The 18,238-nt window shown below is 54.1% G+C and overlaps 1 protein-coding gene and 1 long non-coding RNA gene across 9 annotated transcripts in view; both read left to right on the forward strand.

Annotated features, from left to right (window-relative positions):
- LOC105241750 overlaps positions 1-8,825 on the forward strand; it is a 28,889-nt gene extending 20,064 nt beyond the window's left edge. For 5 of the 7 annotated variants that reach the window (XR_004624991.1, XR_004624992.1, XR_004624994.1 and 2 more), the window contains 4 exons: positions 110-823; positions 1,060-2,557; positions 2,668-2,691; positions 3,087-3,312. This is a non-coding gene — a long non-coding RNA (uncharacterized LOC105241750). Of the gene's footprint in view, positions 1-109; positions 824-1,059; positions 2,558-2,667; positions 2,692-3,086; positions 3,313-8,156 lie in introns of those variants that run through there. The other 2 variants (XR_002144484.2, XR_004624996.1) reach the window with 2 other exon arrangements.
- A 6,114-nt stretch (positions 8,826-14,939) lies between these two features.
- The window catches only part of ATOH8 (atonal bHLH transcription factor 8), a 31,740-nt gene continuing 28,441 nt past the window's right edge, over positions 14,940-18,238 (forward strand). Inside the window, exon 1 of one of the 2 annotated variants that reach the window (XR_004624997.1) lies at positions 14,940-16,265. Coding sequence is in view for 1 of the 2 variants with exons in the window: in XM_019809340.2 (XP_019664899.2) it covers positions 15,507-16,265 (759 nt within the window). In the remaining variant the exon portion in view is untranslated. The remainder of the gene's footprint in view (positions 16,266-18,238) is intronic. The other variant, XM_019809340.2, reaches the window with a different exon arrangement.

Below are 18,238 nucleotides of genomic sequence, written 5' to 3' on the forward strand. Positions count from 1 at the left end.
CTTGATCAAGTAATTCATTTTTCGTTAACAAAAATGGCAGAAGCGATGGTGTGTGGATTTTGAACGGCGTTATAAAAGGCAGCGTAGCTTTTGCCTTGCTCCCTCTTAGATCACTTGTTCTGGGGAAGGCGGCCACCGTGCCGCGAGGGTGCTCCAGCAGCCCTATGGAGAAGTACCTGTGGGAAGGAGCTGAGACCTTCTGCCAACAGCTGTGTGAGGAAGTCATTTTGGACGTGGATCTTCCGGCCCCACTCAAGTCTTCATATGACTGAAGTCCCTGTCGACATCCTGACTGCAACCTGAGGAGCCCCGCCCCCCAAGCCAGAACCCCCCAGCTAATCCACTTTCAAACTCCTGACTCACAGAAGCTGTAAGATCATAAATGTTGATTGTCTGAAGCCACCAAGTTTTGGGATGCTCTGTTATGCAGCCAGGGCTGGGACTAGGGTGATGTCAGTGAGGAACCCAGGGCACAAAATTCAAGGCCCAACCCTGAGAGTGAGCTCCTCCTTAAGTTTTGTGCCCTAGGTTCCTCTCTCACTTCCCACTCGTCCCGACCCCATGTCTAGCCATGCCTCTTCCCATTTGCCAACTTTCTCGAGCTTGCCCTTGGGGACCCTGGGGGTTCTGAAGAAGCTGGTTCCATTTCTGGTTCCAAGGGTGGAGTGTGTGACTAAGCCCGTCAGCACATTCCAGTACCCTTAGGTCTCAGTGACTAGATCAGCTGTGGCCTGTGACCCAGTCCTGTCCAATCAGAGGAGGTATCAAGCGTTTTGCGAGGGATGCCGGGACAGATATGATTCCACTCTTGTTACTGAACAAGGTAAGTGTAACTGTGCCGGAGGGCCTCTGGCAGCCTTTTTGGGACCTCTGAAGACAGCCAGTTTGGGGATAAAGCTCCTAGCGGGATCCAAAGGGATTGGGTCCCGGGTGACATTGTTCCGCTGCTAGCTTAGGGCTTACCTGAAGCCCGCCTCATCTCTGGACTTTTCAGCCCAGTGAGCTAATAATTTCCTTTTACAGAATTTAAACCAGTTTGAGTCTGGTTTTCTGTTACAGGCAAAGGAAAGCACAAGTGTGATGTTAAACACACAGAGGAGACCCCACATCAGTTACTCGTACAGGGGCTGCCAAAGACCCAGCTGTTTTGCACTGTGCCGAGCGAGTATCCAGATGTCCCGTGAAAGTGTTCTTGTTTCAGCCAGATGTTGAGTATCTTGTACATGGAAGGGTAACATGATTTAATGCTTAAAAGCAAACTTCCTTCCCTCCCCCTCCTCCACCCCTCAGTCTGGTGCCTGCCCACTCAGAGTCCCTTCCAGGTGGCCATGTCCCACCCGCGTCCTCAGGCAGGTGTCCCATTTTGTATCCTGTGATACACCCCCCTGACCCCCTTGTCCCTTTCTTCTGCAGCTATTTGGGCTGGGGATTGGTATCTAGCCCAGAGAGCTGGTCTAGAGGCTGGACACGCACCCATGGGTGGCCTAGCATGAAGGGATGAGCTGGGGCAATTGGTCTTTCTTTGTCTCTCGGAACTAAGACGTTCTGAAGAAGGAAGGAGTTATAGGCAGAGCCTCAAAGCAGAGACAGGGCGGGGGGTGAATGAAAAGCAAGCGGAAGTTATGTGGGAGCAGAAGAGAGGAGCAGGTTACAAGGAAAGAGCTACCCCAGGGTCCGGGGCAAGAGCAAGCTGATTGGTAGTGAGATGAGGGCGGGACGGATCCACAGAGAGCACAGACGCCCTGGGCGAGGGAGAGTGCCGCTGAGAAGGAGGCAGAGAGCAATTAGTCAGGATAGGCTGGACTCGGCGGTGGAAACGAACAGTTCCAGATGCCAGCGGCTGACCCAGCAAGAGTTTAATCTTGACTGCACACTACCGGTCCATCGCGGGTCCGCAAGGATGGCACCACGTGCTCTGGGCCCAGGAGAACTCAGACCTACAGAAGCTTCACCTTGGCAGGTGCTTCCGCAGTCGCAGAGGCAGGGGAAGGAAATCCAGCCAACGGCTCATCAGCTGTTAAGGCTTCTGCGCAGTGGTGACACATGACTCTTCTGCTTACAATTTGTGACCGTGCTTAATTTTAAAGGTGGAAGAGTCATGCCATGCTCCCGTGCGCGTGAAAAGACGAGAAACGGGAGTGTTCGTGGCCAGGCTTCGTGATGTCCAGAGAAAGGGCAGCTGGAGAGCCCCTTCCAACTCCAGAGGTGTGGGTCTCACGAGGCCCTGCCGTACTGTGGTTCTGGTTTCTACTCACACAAGAGCCTCACCACCCTTATTGCCCCATGCCTGCCTTGCAATGCCCACCACCCTCCACACACACACTTGCTTATTTCTTGTAACTGAAGACCTCACTCCAGGGACTTCGAATTTCCTTTGAATGCTCCTTTCTCAACTGCAGACTCTGTCTCTCCAAAGCCTAAAGCCGGCACGAGCCACCTTTGTGTCTCTGTGTTATAACAAGGTGGGGATCTCCAGGCCTGCTGCCTCGGGAACGTCAGAGAAGACTGCTGGAAACTTTATTTGCACACACCAAGACTTTGCAGGTTCCCCTGGCAGGTAATAATACATATCCATAAAGTTTTCTAGTGCTTACTGTTAGCTAAGCACTGCGCTAAGAACTTCATCTGAATTCCTTCATTTAAAATACTTTCAACCTCACTTTGCAGGTGAAGAAGCTATGGCCTAGAGAGGTGAGCAACTCCCTTGAGGTCTGATTTTTGTATGTGCTCTTCACATTATAGGACAAACCCGAGAGAGATGGTGAGGAGGGCTTCAGGGCTGATGAGCCAGCCCTGGGGGCTGAGATTGATCTTTGGAGGGAAGGAGAAGGGTAGCCCCAGGTGGGTAGAGAGCTTACCTCCAAGGAGGAGACAATCTGAGATCTGGGAGAAGCACACTTAATGGGGAAGGGTGTGGTATCCTTCAGATGCCCTTGGGCCCAGACTCAAGTCCTTCTTGGAGAAGATTAAGAAACTAATACATACCTACATACGTACATACATACATACATACATACATAAAAGGCTGTTTTTGAGCATATATAGTGATCAGATTGTGGTCCTTAAACATCTTCCCTCACTCAAAGGAACCAAGGCTTCTTGGAGAATTAATTGGCTGTTTCCAGGTCTGGAGCAGGAAATATACAAGAGAAGCCCAGAATGTCTTGTACCAGAAGCCAAGAAAGCTATCAAACACTATTGGGGTCGTGTCAAAAGGACACAGGTGCCAACTTGGAGGAAAACCTACTAGACAGAAGGGGATCATTTCTGCACCAAAATCAAAACTAAACAAATAAAAACCGTGTAATGAATTGCAACATATCAAATAGTTTAAAAATCTATAAATTCAAAATGATAATGAAAAAAGACATTGGGAGGGTGCTTATAGGAAACTAACTCACGATTCTGAGAACTGGTAAATAAAGGGAAAGAAGTTGTTTAAAAGCTAACTTTGGGGCCTCTCAATAAGAAAGTGAATTTGAGGCCTCATTGGAAGGCTTCTCATGTACTCCCAAGACTCTCCCTCTGAGTTTCTCCAGGCCTGAATTTCTACCATTAGAGATTCATTTCTTTGGGTTAAGAGATGTCTTCAATCAAAGCCAAAGCACTCTTGGGAAATGTTAGGTAACTACTTCCCTCACAGACTGTGATAGAGGAAAAGTGGAAAGTCCTATGATTCCTGGGTCTGGACAGATAGGGGTACAGCTAGAGGGAAGGAGCTGGCAGGGTCAAAGAACTTGGCAACATCACCTAGGGCAAGAATTGTTCAACTTGAACGTGCCTAAGAACACCCTGAGCTGGCTCTCCGAAGTTTAGCTCCATCAGATGGCATCTGTTTCAGCAGGTGGAAAGAATGGCAGAAATGTATATTTTATTATATGTCCCCGGTGATATGGACACAAGTGGTTCTGTCCCCATTTTCCGGGAGACACCGGGCCAGGGCTCCTGGATCTTTCCTAGTGGCCTGTGTGACTTTCTGCTCCAGCAGTGCTGGACTGTCACAGCTGAGTGCTCCCAGCTTCTGCAAACTCTCGCAGGCCCCTCTCCCTGGGACCTCTTTACCACTGCCTGGTCCTTCCCTGCATGGGGAAGCTGACACCATGGAGAAGGGACCCAGACACATGGGTCCTAGTGTGAGCTCTGAGCTGCTTACTCCCCCCTCTCCCACGGCTCCCTGAGCTGTCCTGACATGCCCAGCATCTCATGTGACAGCCCACTCACTCCTGGCCCCTGGCGCTTGACACCGCTTCTTGGGCTCTCCTGGGCCTGGGACCATGCATCTCAGCAGAGGGATTCCTCTCTCCTCCCTGGTCCCTCACGGGACCCTTGTCCCTGGGCAGGAGTTTCTTTACAGCCTGGCCGATCAGCTCTGTGTCTCAACAGGATTTAGGGTTGATCTGTCCTCGCTCTGGCGTCTGGTAACCACCTCTCACTGTCCTCTTTGCCACCAGATGACCTCACCAGCCCCTTCCTCTGCCTTGGACCTCTCCCAATCCCTCCCTCCTGCTCTACGGCCCTCCCCTGCTGAAAGGAGCACCTGAATTCCAGGCCTGAGCCCATCCTTCTGCTAATGCCCCTCAGCCCACCTCTTCTCCAGGGATTGAGCATCCAATTTGGGGTTGACCTTCCCAGTGCCATCCCCACATGCTCAGCCCTTGACTAATGACCCAGGGTTCGGAGCTTTAAGCTCTCCTTTTCGGACACCTGGCTTTTGCCTGACCCTAGGGCAGGCCTGGGCACCAGCCCCGGCCCTCCCTGGTCAGCCTTGTCCCCCTGCCATCCATGCCTGAGTTATGACACCTTTCCACTGACCAGCTCTGATTCAAGAAGGCAAACACGCGGTGCCCACAGGCACGTGCACACGCTAGCGCCCGCACACACGCACCCCTCCTCGTTCTGACACCTCACCCGCTGCCGTGAAAATCTGGCTGGCCGTGTTTATTTTCCTTCCTCTAATTTCCCCTTTAGAACAAACACCAGTCCTGTAACACCGACCACCCCCCCTTCGCAGATCTGTAGCCTCCCCACCCGAGCCCTGTCCTCCCTCACAGCTGTGAATGAGAACAGAGTGAGTCTTTTAGCAGGAGGCAGGGGCCTGAATGAATTGATCACAGCCTCCAAGTCAGCAGGGGAGGGGGTGTGAGCCCGTGCGTTTGCTTCTTAGAAACTCTTTGCACATCCGAAGCTCATATATTTCCATGTGCCTCAGAGCAAACGCCTCCCCACCTCACCCTCCTCCTTTCGAATTTTATTTTAATTCATTTTTGGTCCCATGTATTTTGTTTTCTGTTTTCTACAAGGGAGCCTGAATCAGGGCCTCAGAAAAACAAGGCTGGGCTGCCAGCTGGAAATGTTTGCTCTGGGGGCGAGTTCGGAGGCTGGCGTCAGGCGGGGCAAGATCCGTGCCAGTGGAATGTGATTTGGGGGGGAAGCTGCAGGTCACTCAATCGCTGGCAGCCCGCCCAGGAGCAACTGGATGCTTTCTGGGCTGTGTGTGTGTGTGTGTGTGTGTGTGTGTGCGCGCGCGCGCATGCAGACTTTTTTCCCTCATGCAAACAGAGCCCTGGAGATGTGGAGACAGAAGCGTTAGGAAGAAACTAGACAGGGGGTTGGAAAATCAGGGAACTGGGGAGATTAGGTGGGTGGGGGTGGGAGGCTGGTGCCAGGATCTGCACAGCCACTTTATCTAGCACCCATTGTGTTCCCGGCCCGGAGCTGGGGGCCCTCGGGAGCGAGGGGAGATACAGACCACCCCGGCTCCCAGTGACTCAGAGGCTCCTGGGGGGAAAACAAGGCTCCCAGTACAGAACACAGCCAGGCCAGCCTGGAAGTTCCCCAGAGCAGGCTGCATGATTGACTGAAGGTGTGCAGGGAAGGCTTCCCGGAGGAGGTTTGGTAGGGTCCCAGCCCTGAAGCATGAAGTATTGCTTTGAAGAAAGGAGAGGCGTTCAAGATGCTGGTCGTGGCTACCACGAGCCAAGTCCTTTACATTGACAGTCCCCTTCAGTCCTTCCAGCAACCCTACGAGGGTCAATGATCTTTCCATCTGACTTTGCAAACAAGGAAACTGAGACCCAGAGATGAGGGAACTTTGTCAAGCTCCCAGCTTGTAAGTGGTAAGCCAGCATTCAACTAGGGGCTGTCCCGCACTAAAGTCCCACTTCTCCCCACCACACCAAGGGTCCTTTTCCATTTAGCCAAGTTCCCCAGGTAAGGGCCTATCTTTGGTTTTTTGTTTTTTGTTTTTTTCATCTATTATCTATCTATCTATCTATCTATCTATCTATCTATCTATCCATCCATCCATCTATCTATCCATACATCCATCCCTGGAAAGAAAATTATTAAATTCAAAGTGAGGATCTAAGATGCCAACGTAGATTTCCCAGAGGCGGTATGACAGGTACTTGGAGATCTCAGATGACCCTTCCTGGCTTCACCATTCCCAGGAGGTGGCGACTGGGCCCCTTGGCAGTCCTGCCAGATTCCATCCCAATCCAGGCCTTTCCTGCAGCCTGACTCACCTCACCTTACGTCCCCTCCCACACTCCCCAGCATACCCCCTTCTCATGCCAAGTTCTTTTCCACCCCAGGTGTTCATTCTGGGACTGCCCACTTTGGGGGTCCTCAGAAGCTATGTATGCTACTCTGAACAGTGCATGAAACTCATGTGAGCCAGACAGAATGGATTTCTCCAGGGTAACCAGCTTGACCCTAGAGAGTCGGGAGTCAGGAGACTAAGGGCTGCCATGACCCCCGAGAGATATCCAGCAAGTCCTTCCCCTGCTCAGGTCTCCGTTTTCTCAGTTCTACAAGGAGGAGTGGCCTGGATGGCCTCTGAGCTGCCACTGACTGAAGGAGAGAATCTAAGAATGCAGAGTTGATATGCAGGTGTGGGGTGGGAGGTGAGAAGAGCTTGTCTAAGATGGCTAGCCCACCACAGAGAGATTCCCTGGCAAAGGAAGCAGGGTCCATCACTGGCTCAGGAGGGAGGAAGGAAATAAGCCTGGCTCGGCAGGACAGAAAACAGTGAGGGAGGCGGAGTCACGCTCAGGATGGTTAGACCCAAGCTTATTGGGTAGGGAGCAGAATCTATCTGACTAGGATGACTCCAATGACTTGGGGATTTACTGGCCTGAGGTCAAATGGTTAGTCTCCTCCATTGATTCTTTTTGACCTAACTGACCACTAGTATTAGTAAGCACTGGCTTGGGGTCACCTAGGCCTGCCAGATCACCTACGTTGGTTCAACTGACTCATTAATTCCACAAGACAACTGATTTTACCAATTGTTTCCAGGAAACAGATAATTGACTGAATTCACCAAACCCAATAATTGTTCTGGCTTTTCAGAGACAGTCTTTACTTAGATCCTATATCTTTGGTCCTCAGACACATTTAGGCTACCCGTTACTTAGCCACAACAGCCAGACCCCTGAGAAGGCTGGGGGTGGGTGGGTGGGAATCCTATGAACGATAAACTTTGGGACTCAGTCTCTCCAACAGCAAAATGGGAAAGTTAGGTCAGGAGTGGCAAACACATGGCAGGAAAGGAGTACTACCGCTCTTCCTCTTTCATCCATGGCAGACATTGCTAATCAATTACAGCACTCATTCCCATGGGACCCAGATGCAGCCTCAGACTCCTTTTCCACACAGGGCTTCGGGCAGCCCCTACCAATCAATTGGATTTGGCATGCATGATAAAAAGCATTTGTCCTCGGGGCACTCGATCTCCAAGCCTCCCTCCAGCTGCGCTGATCTAGGATTGCAACTGATTAGGTATCTGAGGGTTCAGCCTGGAGACCACCAGATCGACAGCTGTCCCTGGGGCTTCCCAGGTCTGTGGAGCTGCCCTTGAGCTAGGCCACGGCTGAGCTGGTGCCTTATTAATTTTCCTCACTGCTAATAAATGTGCATTGCGTCAGCTCCGCTCTGCCCCCTCATGTTCTCCGGCTGCCGCCAGCAGCGGGGACTTTTTCAGAGAGCTGTAAAAATAGTTTTTTTAAGGAGCCTGCACAGAAGAAGCAGCCAAGCCTTTTTTGTTTCCTTTCTTTTCTGAGGGAATGGGGGAGATGGGTAGGGAATACTTCACAATGAAAGAATGTGCTCCTTGGGGAATTTAAAGTTGTTTTCCTTTTTTTTTTTTTTTAAAGGAGTTATCACACTCTGGTTTCACATCCAGCCACAGAGCATGTCTGCGAGGATTGGTAACCGCTCCCAGGAGATCACCGGCTTAAGCCGGGTCTTGTTAGACTGTTGACATCTCGGTGCTGATGAGTGGAGCCCCAATGAGCCACTTGCTCGCTCCCCGCCTGGCCCCACCAGCTGATCCAGCTTCGGTGTTCCCGGGGGCTGGAGGGCTCCACGAGACAGCTTTCCTTGCCTGCAGGGGAGGCTAGGCATGCAGGAGAGCTTTTTTCCGGCAAGTGGATGTTTTACTTGCCCCCACTGGTGCTCTGGTTTGGAAGAGACTTATGCCCGATGCTAGGGATGGGAGGTTCCTCCCATCCTCCTCACTCTTCCCATTTCATAGATGAAGAGACTGAGGCTTGCAGTGGGTATGAAGGCAGGGGAGGGAAGGGTGCTCCTAGCGGATCCCGGGAAAAGAACGCATCTCTTGGCTCCCAGACCAGCAAGTCAAAGCTGCAGAACTCTGATGTGTCTAGCCCAGAGCTTCTTGAACCTGATGAATGTATGCCGTCGTCTGGACAGACAACACGTTGTCCCTGAGCCCCAGGACACAGGTGTGCTCCTGTGCTTTACACTTTTAAATTCTGACAAAATTATCAGCCAAAACAAATCAATAAGTTAATAAAACGACAAAGGTGGTAAAACATCAATGACATTAAGTTAGTACGATGGATAATGTTGTTTTGCTGAAATAGAAGCCACAGAAGAGCAGAAGGAGAAGCAACAGAAGACTCTGGGCCTCCCCCGTCAGAGGCCGTTAGAATGAAGGAATCTGGGGAACAGTATGAAGTCAGGCTGAGGGAGGAGGACAGGAGAGGGCGAGGCCAAGTCAGATGCTACTCAGAGGAAGCTGGGAGCCTGGACACCTAGCTCCTTCAGGGCAGCCCTCCCGTCCTCTGGCTAACAGCGTTTCTTCCTTGGGCAGGTCTCCTTGAGGCTCAGATAATCCCCTTGCTTTATCGCAAATTCTCCAAAGTCCAGGCAATACCATGGGACCATCTCCCTTCTCCTCTGCCATCTTGCCTACCAACGGGAAGAACTCTGGGTGGGCTTTGCAAGGGAGCAGCTGCTGCTCCTTCCTGCTCCTTCCTATCTCCTTTGGGTGAGAACACAGACCATGAACATGTTGTGTAAGTAAACCATATAGTGTGTTAGCAGCAGGAAAGGGCCGGTGGCTCAGTTGTGAAGGGGTGGTGAGGGAAGGCCTCAGCGAGGATGTGACATGACAGCAAAGCCTTGGAGGAGGCGAGGGAGCAAGCCGTGGGTGTTTGTCAGGGAGGCAGTCTGCCGGGCCGAGTCCCACTGTTCTCCAGCATGGTTTAAATGTCCCTTCCTCCAGGCAGTCTCCCAGAGCTGTTCTGTCATGCTCAGAACTCCCACAGCTTTTCCTGGGCGTGTAGCACTTTGCACCATGTCTTGCCGCTCTTGTCAGACTTGAGTTACCTTTCTCCTGGACCAGGAGCCCCTTGAGGTGGACATCACACCTCCCCCTCCACAATGTCCGTCCCCTGAGGGCAGGGGTATTTGCTCTCCTCACTGCTGTATCCCCAGCCTCAGCTGGTCGTCTACAAAGGCATACTGATTTGTCAGAGGTTGACTGAGGACGGGATGGGAATGGTCTGTCATTTGCACTTAAGCTCCTGATGTGGACACTTCTTCTCTTTGCCCCAGTCCCATCATGAGACCTGAAAGGGCCCAAGATTTGTCAAATGAGTGGATGACTATTGATTAAAACCCATTGTCCTCCACTCATTTATCAGTCCAGAGGCCAAAAGTCAGAGAAAAGAAACGGAATCTGGCAGGACCACTGGTTTCCAGTTGTCAGAGCAGCCATTCCTGTGACATGATCAGCTCTGTCCCTGGATCCACTGGTTCTCCTGTCAAAGCAGCTGGTGGAGCAATAGTTGAGCAAGCTGACATCCAAACTGTGCAGCAGGCCTTTGTTCATTCAGTAAGTACTTTCTGAGTGCCTACTGTGTACCAGGGATTGTTCTAGATGCTGGGATACAGCAGTGGACAGGGCAGGCAAAAATCCCTGCCCTCATGGTAAGTGCTTGAAAAATTAAAGCAGGGAAGAGGGAGAAAAGGGAGGGTGCTCAGGGACAGCCTCATTAAGGTGACATAGAAACACTGGAGGGGGTGAGAGAATGAGCCATGAGGATACCTGGGGGAAGAGAACTGCAAAGGCAAGAGCCAGTGCAAAGATCACTTGAATTGAGGAAGGTAGAAGGAAGATGAAAAAGTGAGTCCAGAAGAGCTTCCTGCCTGGATATCTCATCCCTGTCCTCTGGATCAGTGTCCTGCTGATTAATGGTGGCAGTGTGGACCCTGTGACTGGGAGCTTTGGGGCTATCAGGCTGACTGTATCCTACTTTCTGCTCACTCCCCTGGGTGGTCCTAGGGCAGCTGCGGGGACTACTCTGGGTGCGTTAGTCATATGCACCCCATTTCCTTCTGCCAATCCAGTTTCACTCTTCCCTCCTTTCTCGAATGGGTGACAGACACATCCACTTTGGAACAGTCGGGACAGCCAGCAATGAGGACTCCAGATTCAGAAATATAGAATTTCACATAGCAAGTGTCCAAGGTTCTATCCCATCCGGCTAAGAAGATGGCAATCATTGGCCGTCACCCTGCCAAAAGGCCATATCCTTAGCCATGAGTGTTGCATGTGCACCAAGGAATTGCTGGGCAGGTTCCACTCGGCAATGCTGGAAGAGCACCAGTGCTTGGATGCCAGGATCTGAGATCCATATGCCTGAGACCCTCGAATGGCAGAAGTGGGGTCCTGCCATCTGATTCTGACCTGGAAGGAGCTGGAGGTACCCTGGGCTAGTCCAAGGGAGGCCAGGGGCTTCAGCTGAGAGGTGGACAGCAAGAAGCTCACCCAGGCTGGCAGCACAGGCAGGGACAGCCAGGGTGCTAAAGAGGCCAGACTATATGGAGCCCAGCTACTCAACCCCCAGATGCTGGTCCCTGAGGTCTCAGGAGGTAGCAAAGCACAATGATTCAAAGCTTGGGATTTTTGGTCAGTTGCCCTGGGTTCAAAGCCCACTTCTGTTATTTCCTTTCTGTTGGCAAGTTTGTTCCTCCAAGAACAGTTTCCTTATCTGTAGAATGGGTTTGCCTCTTTGGGTCATTTTAAGGATTTAGAGAAATAGAGCCTATAATCAATCAGTCCCTGAGTGGAAGTAATGATTGCTGCCTGGCTATCTAGTATTTGTTCCCAGGGGCCTAAGCCCCCGAACTCTTGCCTTCCTTTCCCTTTCTAGCTTCGTTCTTGTACCTTGGACCAGCCATCCAGGGGACATAGAGCCTCCCAATGGCACCATCATGCCAGCCCAGGGTAACATCCCACAGTTGATTGAGTGGGGGATGTTTTGAACATAGGGCATAGGTGTTCTTGGGGTGTCTGTGTTGTACCGTCACAAGCAGGGGGTGAGACCACCTTGAGCCTCAAGAGCCTTTCTATCCTGGCAACTCTGTGAATTCACAAAATCCATATTACTGTCATCGCAGGGTGACATCGAAGGTGCCCGCTTCAAAATGAGCAAGTTCCTTGTAGGGTTGTAGGGAGATGTGCAGTACAGGCAGCGTCATACCACCAGGGGGCACTGTCTGGCTAGTCTCTCTCTCTCTTTCTCTCTCTCTCTCTCTCTCTCTCTCTCTCCCTCTCCCTCTCCCTCTCCCTCTCCCTCTCCCCATTTCCCAAGGAGGATGAGGGAAGGCAGAATCAGGAGCCCTGGGATGCAGGTTTGCCCTTAGGCTGGGGGTCTATGGGCAGCTAGCCTGGACCTTGAAGATCTGCCACCTGGTGAGCTGGGAATGGTATTAACAGGGAACCTTCACATCACTTGGGCCCTTTACAGTTTGCCTTCTGTCCTTGTATATGCATTCTGTCGTATGACTAAGGGGATAACGCCCAGATAATGAACTAAGTCTCAGAGAGGTGAAGGGGCTGCTCGAGGCCACACAGCAGGTAAGTGGCAAAGCAGAGAGCCCTCCTAGGCTTGCATGAGGCCAGCCTCCCGGGGCCCAGCATCTGACAATGGGGAGGCAGCATGGCAAGGCGACAGGAGGGTGTCCTGGGAGACTGGAGCCAGCTCTGAGTCTTGCTCTGCCTCCACCCAGCACAGCTGACCATTCCTATGCATTCCCCTCCCCTCTCCACATCGAAGCATTTCAGTGACCTTCTGTAGTCCAGGGGGAGTTGGTGGGGGGCTCAGGCAGCACAAGTGGAGCCCTCGATACTCAGCCAACATATGTGCTTTTCCTGGAGCACAGCCTGGCCTCTTAAGGGATGATTTCCAGTCCTGCCAGAGACTTCCGCACTAGCCACCCCAACTAGCCATAGACACCGCAGCCTGCAACTGTACCCCAAGTCTGGGGGCAGATGCTGGGATGCAAGGAGTCAAGGCAGCGTGCTAACAGGGATGCTTGAGGCCACCACTCACTCTACGTCATCACATGCAGCCTCACGTAATCCCGTGACAGCCCTATGAGGCACAATATCATGATCTCCATTTTACAGGTGAGGACTCTGAGGTTCAGAGAGTACCTCTGCAGCTCTGGAGGGGGCGGGGCTGGCTTTGCTCCCATGTCTGCCGCTGACTGACTAGATGCACAAGGACAAGGCAAGAGCCGATCTTAGCCTCTGCGTTCTGGAGAATGTAAGGGACATGAGAGCTGGCTGTCCTCCAGCAAAGGCCTCCTGAGCACCAACTCTTGGAGACAGGGAGGAAGGAGGCTGTGGGCTTCCAGGAGCTCACAAACCTGGGGGTCAGCCAGGGCCTCAGTGGAGGATACACTGCAGCCAGACTCGTGAGCGAGCATGTGCAGAGGCCAGCAAGAGCAACAGGGGGCTCTGGTGGTCAGCCAAGGTTTACAGGAGGAGGGGAGACTGGAGCCAGTCCCAAAAGGCGAGGGTGAGTGTGCTCAGCAGAGGGGAGACGTGGGAGACCTGTAAGCAAAAGCCAAGCCATTAGGGTCCTGGGGCTGGCTGGGGAAGCAGCAGGTGAATGAGGGCTCCTCTCTGGGACACACCCTTGGTCTTACCTTAGAGAGAAGGTGTGGGAAGGGGCTGGGTGTCCGTGGAAGGGCATGCCTCAGGGAGCGCATGCATTATGATGATCCCTCTCGATGGAAAAACTGAGGTTTGGGATTTACTGTAGTCAGAAAACTGCATGCCTCCGTGAGCGTGAATGTGTACACGTGAGTTTATCTTTGAAGCCCTATGTCAAAGTCGATTTATATTCCGGATCTCTTTTTACTTTCCCAGAAATATCATCCTCAAGGACAGAGGAGAAAACAGAACCCCAGTGGGATGAAATGTCTGGCCCGCAGTCATGGGGCTCAAAAGTTGAAAAGCCAAGGTCTATCATGGGCTCCTAGCCCCAGCTCTATGCTCCTGCCCCAACCTTCTGCCTGCACTGCCATCCTATCTCCCAGGACCCTGGATGCCGCAGGCCGCCATGCCACCTGCCTCCTCCTGCTTTTTCACAGGAGAACCCCTGCCAGGTCTGTTGGGTCTGGGGGCCGGAGTGAAGGACTGAAACAGAAAGATGAGGATCCCAGGGGCTGCAGAGGCCAGAGCCCAAGACCAGGGTCAAAGGTCCATCTTCTTCTCCCAAACTGCTTAAAGTGCCTGCCAAGGTCTATCTATCTATCGGAGGAACTGCCTCAGAGAAAGGACTGGGGAGGAGTGAAGTCCTCTGGGGCAGACTTGGGGAAATGGGCCTTGGGCAAGGGCTCCCTAGTTTGACCTCTTCTTTCCAGAATCTCCAGTGGGATGGCACTGAGGACCGAAGGTCAGGGGAGTTGACCTCTATTCCCTGCCAGTAGCAGTGGGCACATGCCAAGCTCTCCCTTAGCGCCAGGCCCGCTCTGAGTGCTGGCGCGCATGCTCTCACTCTCCACAGCCACCTCAGGGGAAGGGATTATCTTTGCCTCCCTTTTACAGATGAGGAAAGGGAGGCCCAGAGAGGTCCGGTGATGACTTGCCCGGGATCACTCAGTGTGTAAGTGGCAGAACCGGGGTTGAACCCAGGAAAGCTGCCTCCAGGAGCTACTCTGTCCCTGTTATTAATAACGATCATAAGCAAAGCCACCATTCGACCAGTACCTCCTGTGTGCCTGGGGCTCAGTTCCTCACAGCAAGCCTGGGTCTCCGGCTCTGCGGTGCTGCACACTTCTCATCTCTTAGATGAGTAAACCCGGGCTTAGCAGGCAGTCTGGGGTGAGGGGCCTTCCAAATCTCACAGATGCCAGGCCTACCTAAATCCGAAGTGTCCACTCTCCCCAACCTCTTTGACTCGCTGTGTGACAGTGAGAAAGCACATTCCTTTTCCGAGCCTCAGTTTCCCTATAGCCCAGGCCTTCTACTCATGGCCTCCCTGCTCCAGCAAGGGACAGAGTGGGTGGGGTTGTGGTGCTGTGGAAATGAGGGTCTGGGCAACTCGGAGCCTTTCCCTTCCCCCACCGGGCCCCCTCCCCTTCCCCCTCGCAGAAGTCGCCGCTCCGTTTTTTGTTTTGTGTTGGTTGGTTGTTTTTTTCCCCTGGATTGGTGAGTTGGGACGGGGAGGTGGTGTGTGCAGAAGGTCGCTTCTGCGTCACTCAGAGGTCAGCTAGGCTATGTAGAGAAGGCCCAGCTCAGATCTGGGGAAGGGACGAAGGGCCCAGAAGCCACGTGCTCGGGAGTTCTGCAGGGAGCGGACCGTTCTCTGGGGAAAAGAGAAGCGCCCCGGACTTGAGGAGGGGGCGGGGAGGGAGAGCCCAGGAGGCAGGTTCTGGACAGAAGGGATGGGGGTGGGGGGAGGTGGAGAGGACGCGGACAAAGGAGGCGGCCGGCAGCCCAGCTGTTTTGAAAAATGCTTCCTGTTTCTTTAAAGGCGCTCGCGGCTCGGGCGGCCGGGGCTGGGGAGGAGGCGGCGGCGGGAGCTGCCTCCTCTCCGGGCGGCGGCGCTGACTGATCTCGCGAACTGGGCTTCTGTGTAAACTGAGGCTAAACAAACACAGATGGAGCGCAGCGGGCGTTCTCCAGAAATGCTGGCAAGGCGGCAGCGACTTCAGATGACACTCTGAGCGCTCCGAGAACGGACAGCCCGGCGGCTTCGCGGAGCCGGCAGCGCAGCTGCCCCGGGCGAGGGGGAGAAAGGGAGGGAGGAGGGCGGGCGCGAGAAGGGGGAGAGCCCGAGACTCCCAGGCGCTGAGCGCCGCGGCCGCCCGGGCAGAGCCAGCGCGCAGCGTGCAGAGCGAGCGCGGCGGGCGAGCGGCCCGGGCAGCCCCACGCCCCTGCCTCGCGCGCTGCCCGCGCCATGAAGCACATCCCGGTTCTCGAGGACGGGCCGTGGAAGACCGTGTGCGTGAAGGAGCTGAACGGCCTCAAGAAGCTCAAGCGGAAAGGCAAGGAGCCGGCGCGGCGCGCGAACGGCTATAAAACTTTCCGATTGGACTTGGAAGCGCCCGAGCACGGCTCCACCGCCACCAACGGGCTGCGCGACAGGACCCAGAGGCTGCAGCCGGTCGCGGCCCCAGTGTCAGCCCCGGTGGGGCCGGCTGTTCCCTCAAGTGGGGGCGCGGACCTGGCCGGGGAGCGCCGGGGCGTCCGGGCGCCGGAGGTCTCCGACGCGCGGAAACGCGGCTTCGCCCTGGGCGCAGTGGGGCCGGGACTCCCCACGCCGCCGCCACCGCCGCCGCCGCCTCCGGCGCCCCAGGGCCAAGTACCCGGAGGTCCCGAGGCGCAGCCTTTCCGGGAGACCGGCCTTCGTCCCCGAATCTTGCTGTGCGCACCGCCTGCACGCCCCACGCCGTCGGCGCCCCCTGTGCCCCCGGAGTCTTCCGTGCGCCCTGCGCCCCCCACGCGCCCCGGGGAAAGTTCTTACTCGTCAATTTCACACGTAATTTACAATAACCACCCGGATTCCTCCGCGTCGCCTAGGAAACGGCCGGGCGAAGCGACCACCGCTGCCTCGGAGATCAAAGCCCTGCAGCAGACCCGGAGGCTCCTAGCTAACGCCAGGGAGCGGACGCGAGTGCACACGATCAGTGCAGCCTTCGAGGCGCTCAGGAAGCAGGTACCGGTTCCCAGCCGCACACCCTCACTGAGCCCCGGGACGGTTACCGGTGTGGGTGGCTGAGTGGCGGGGAGATTTTAGGGAGGATGAGGGTGCGTGTGAGGAGCAAGTTATTCCCGCCGGGTCGGCCCCGGGGTCCAGACAGGTTTGAGCCCTCCTAGGGCAGTAACCTTTGCCACAGCGTTGGTACGGATCTTAGTTTGCAAAGTGGGGGCAAAGGTTCGAGAGCTCTGGCCCAGGCACGCCCTGATTCTCCCCCCACCCCCGGGGCGACCCTTCCGCGCGTCTGCCTTCAGCCCTCAGAGTTCACTTTTATGGCAGCAAGTATTTGTCTTCCCGAGTTCTTTGGGCGCGGTGGAGAGTGGAAAGAGGGAATGTGGGAATCTGTCTCCAGCGAGGAAGCAGTGTGCTGGGGGTGCGCTTCCTCCTCAGGCATTTAGCGTGGTCTGGGTCTGGGGAAGCCTAAGATGCAGCAGAGGGGTGGACCTGGTTTTGCCAGCCCCTCTTCAGTCCCTGCCTCCCAGAAGGGATGCCCCTACACTCGGGCTGCTTTGGAGCCCTGCACCCCATCCCCTGGTATCTTTAAGGATCTGGGCTACAAGCCCGCGTCCCCTCCCCAGAGGCAGCCTCAGGAATTGGTTGGTGAGAGCCTTCCCCGGGGATACCCTTAGCTGCTGCCCGTCACCTCATGGTGACACACGTAGGTCTACTGGGGGGACTGGTTGAGTGGAGGATCTTCAGAGCCGAGTTCTGGGGTGAGTCAGGGGCTTCTCAGTTTGGGGCTGGTGGGTGCTGCCCTCACCAGACAGCATCCTCTAGGGGGATGGAGAACATTTATCTGAGAATTACCCCTAATGGGGAGGGGCAGTTTTTCAATTACACTTTAAACAAGACTGGGACTACCCTGGGGTTCTAGACTCCTCCTTTTCTTAGAGAAAGGGAGATCTAAGAAGAAGGTAGTAAGCGCTCCCTGCCCCCACCCCACAGGGAATGGGGGAGGATTAGGGGTGGATGTGACTGGTTTGGACGTCAGGTTTTTTTGCTTACTCTACAGCTGATTTCCTGTGCGACTCCAAGAAAGTTACTCAACCTCTCTGGGCTTTAGCCAACAACAAAGCGTTTTAGAAAACATGATTTTCTTTTTGGATCCCACTCTCTTCTTTCTCCTGAGGACAGAGTGGACAGGTGCCTGTGTCCATCCATGGGAAGGGAATTGAGCTCCTGGGAGAAAAGAGGCTCTATGACTTGAACCGGAGTGTCTTTCTTGGGTTTGGGTAAAACGCTTGGTCAGGGAGGTGGCCAGCCACACCGGTTGGGACCCTGGGCCCTGGGCCCAGTGGAACATTCAGGCTTACTCTTGGGCAGCAGCTCAGTGTCTGAATGCCGGGGGAGGGTGGCAGCCTATAGAGCAACCTACCCCCACGGTGGAAGGGTGACAGACTGGGCAGAAAGATGCCTGTCCTCCTGCTTACCTTGAAACTCTCAGATTCCCAGGGTGTCACAGCTGGTGAGTAGCAGGGCAGGGTTGGCACCTAGGTCCTTTGACTACCAGTTCAGGCTGCCTCTTTCATTTCCGAGAAAGTATTCGTGGTCTCTGTGCACTCAGCTCCACTGAATATCTCATTTACCCGGTGGCTTTTACTTCTTTCAGTAATATTCCATCTTGTTTGATCCTAACATCCTGTCAGGTTGAATTACCCCATTTAATGGAATGGAAAACTGAGGCCTGGAGAAAGAAGGAAGGAGACTTGTCCAAGATCACCCAATGGGTTAGGGAAGATGACAACGGTTTCTGGAATGCCTGCCTGGCCAAATGCTTCCCACAGTGCCATCTGTATCTGTCATGTTTATTAACGATCGGAAGCTGATTTACCCATCACTGAGTTTGAGACGAGATTATTGAAATCCTGGTCTCCTTTCACTTCTACCCTTTCTCTGGGGAAGTTCCACATCAAAAGCACAGGTTCAGGGAC

This window comes from Ailuropoda melanoleuca, chromosome 4 (assembly GCF_002007445.2).
Source record: "Ailuropoda melanoleuca isolate Jingjing chromosome 4, ASM200744v2, whole genome shotgun sequence".
NCBI lineage: Eukaryota > Metazoa > Chordata > Mammalia > Carnivora > Ursidae > Ailuropoda > Ailuropoda melanoleuca.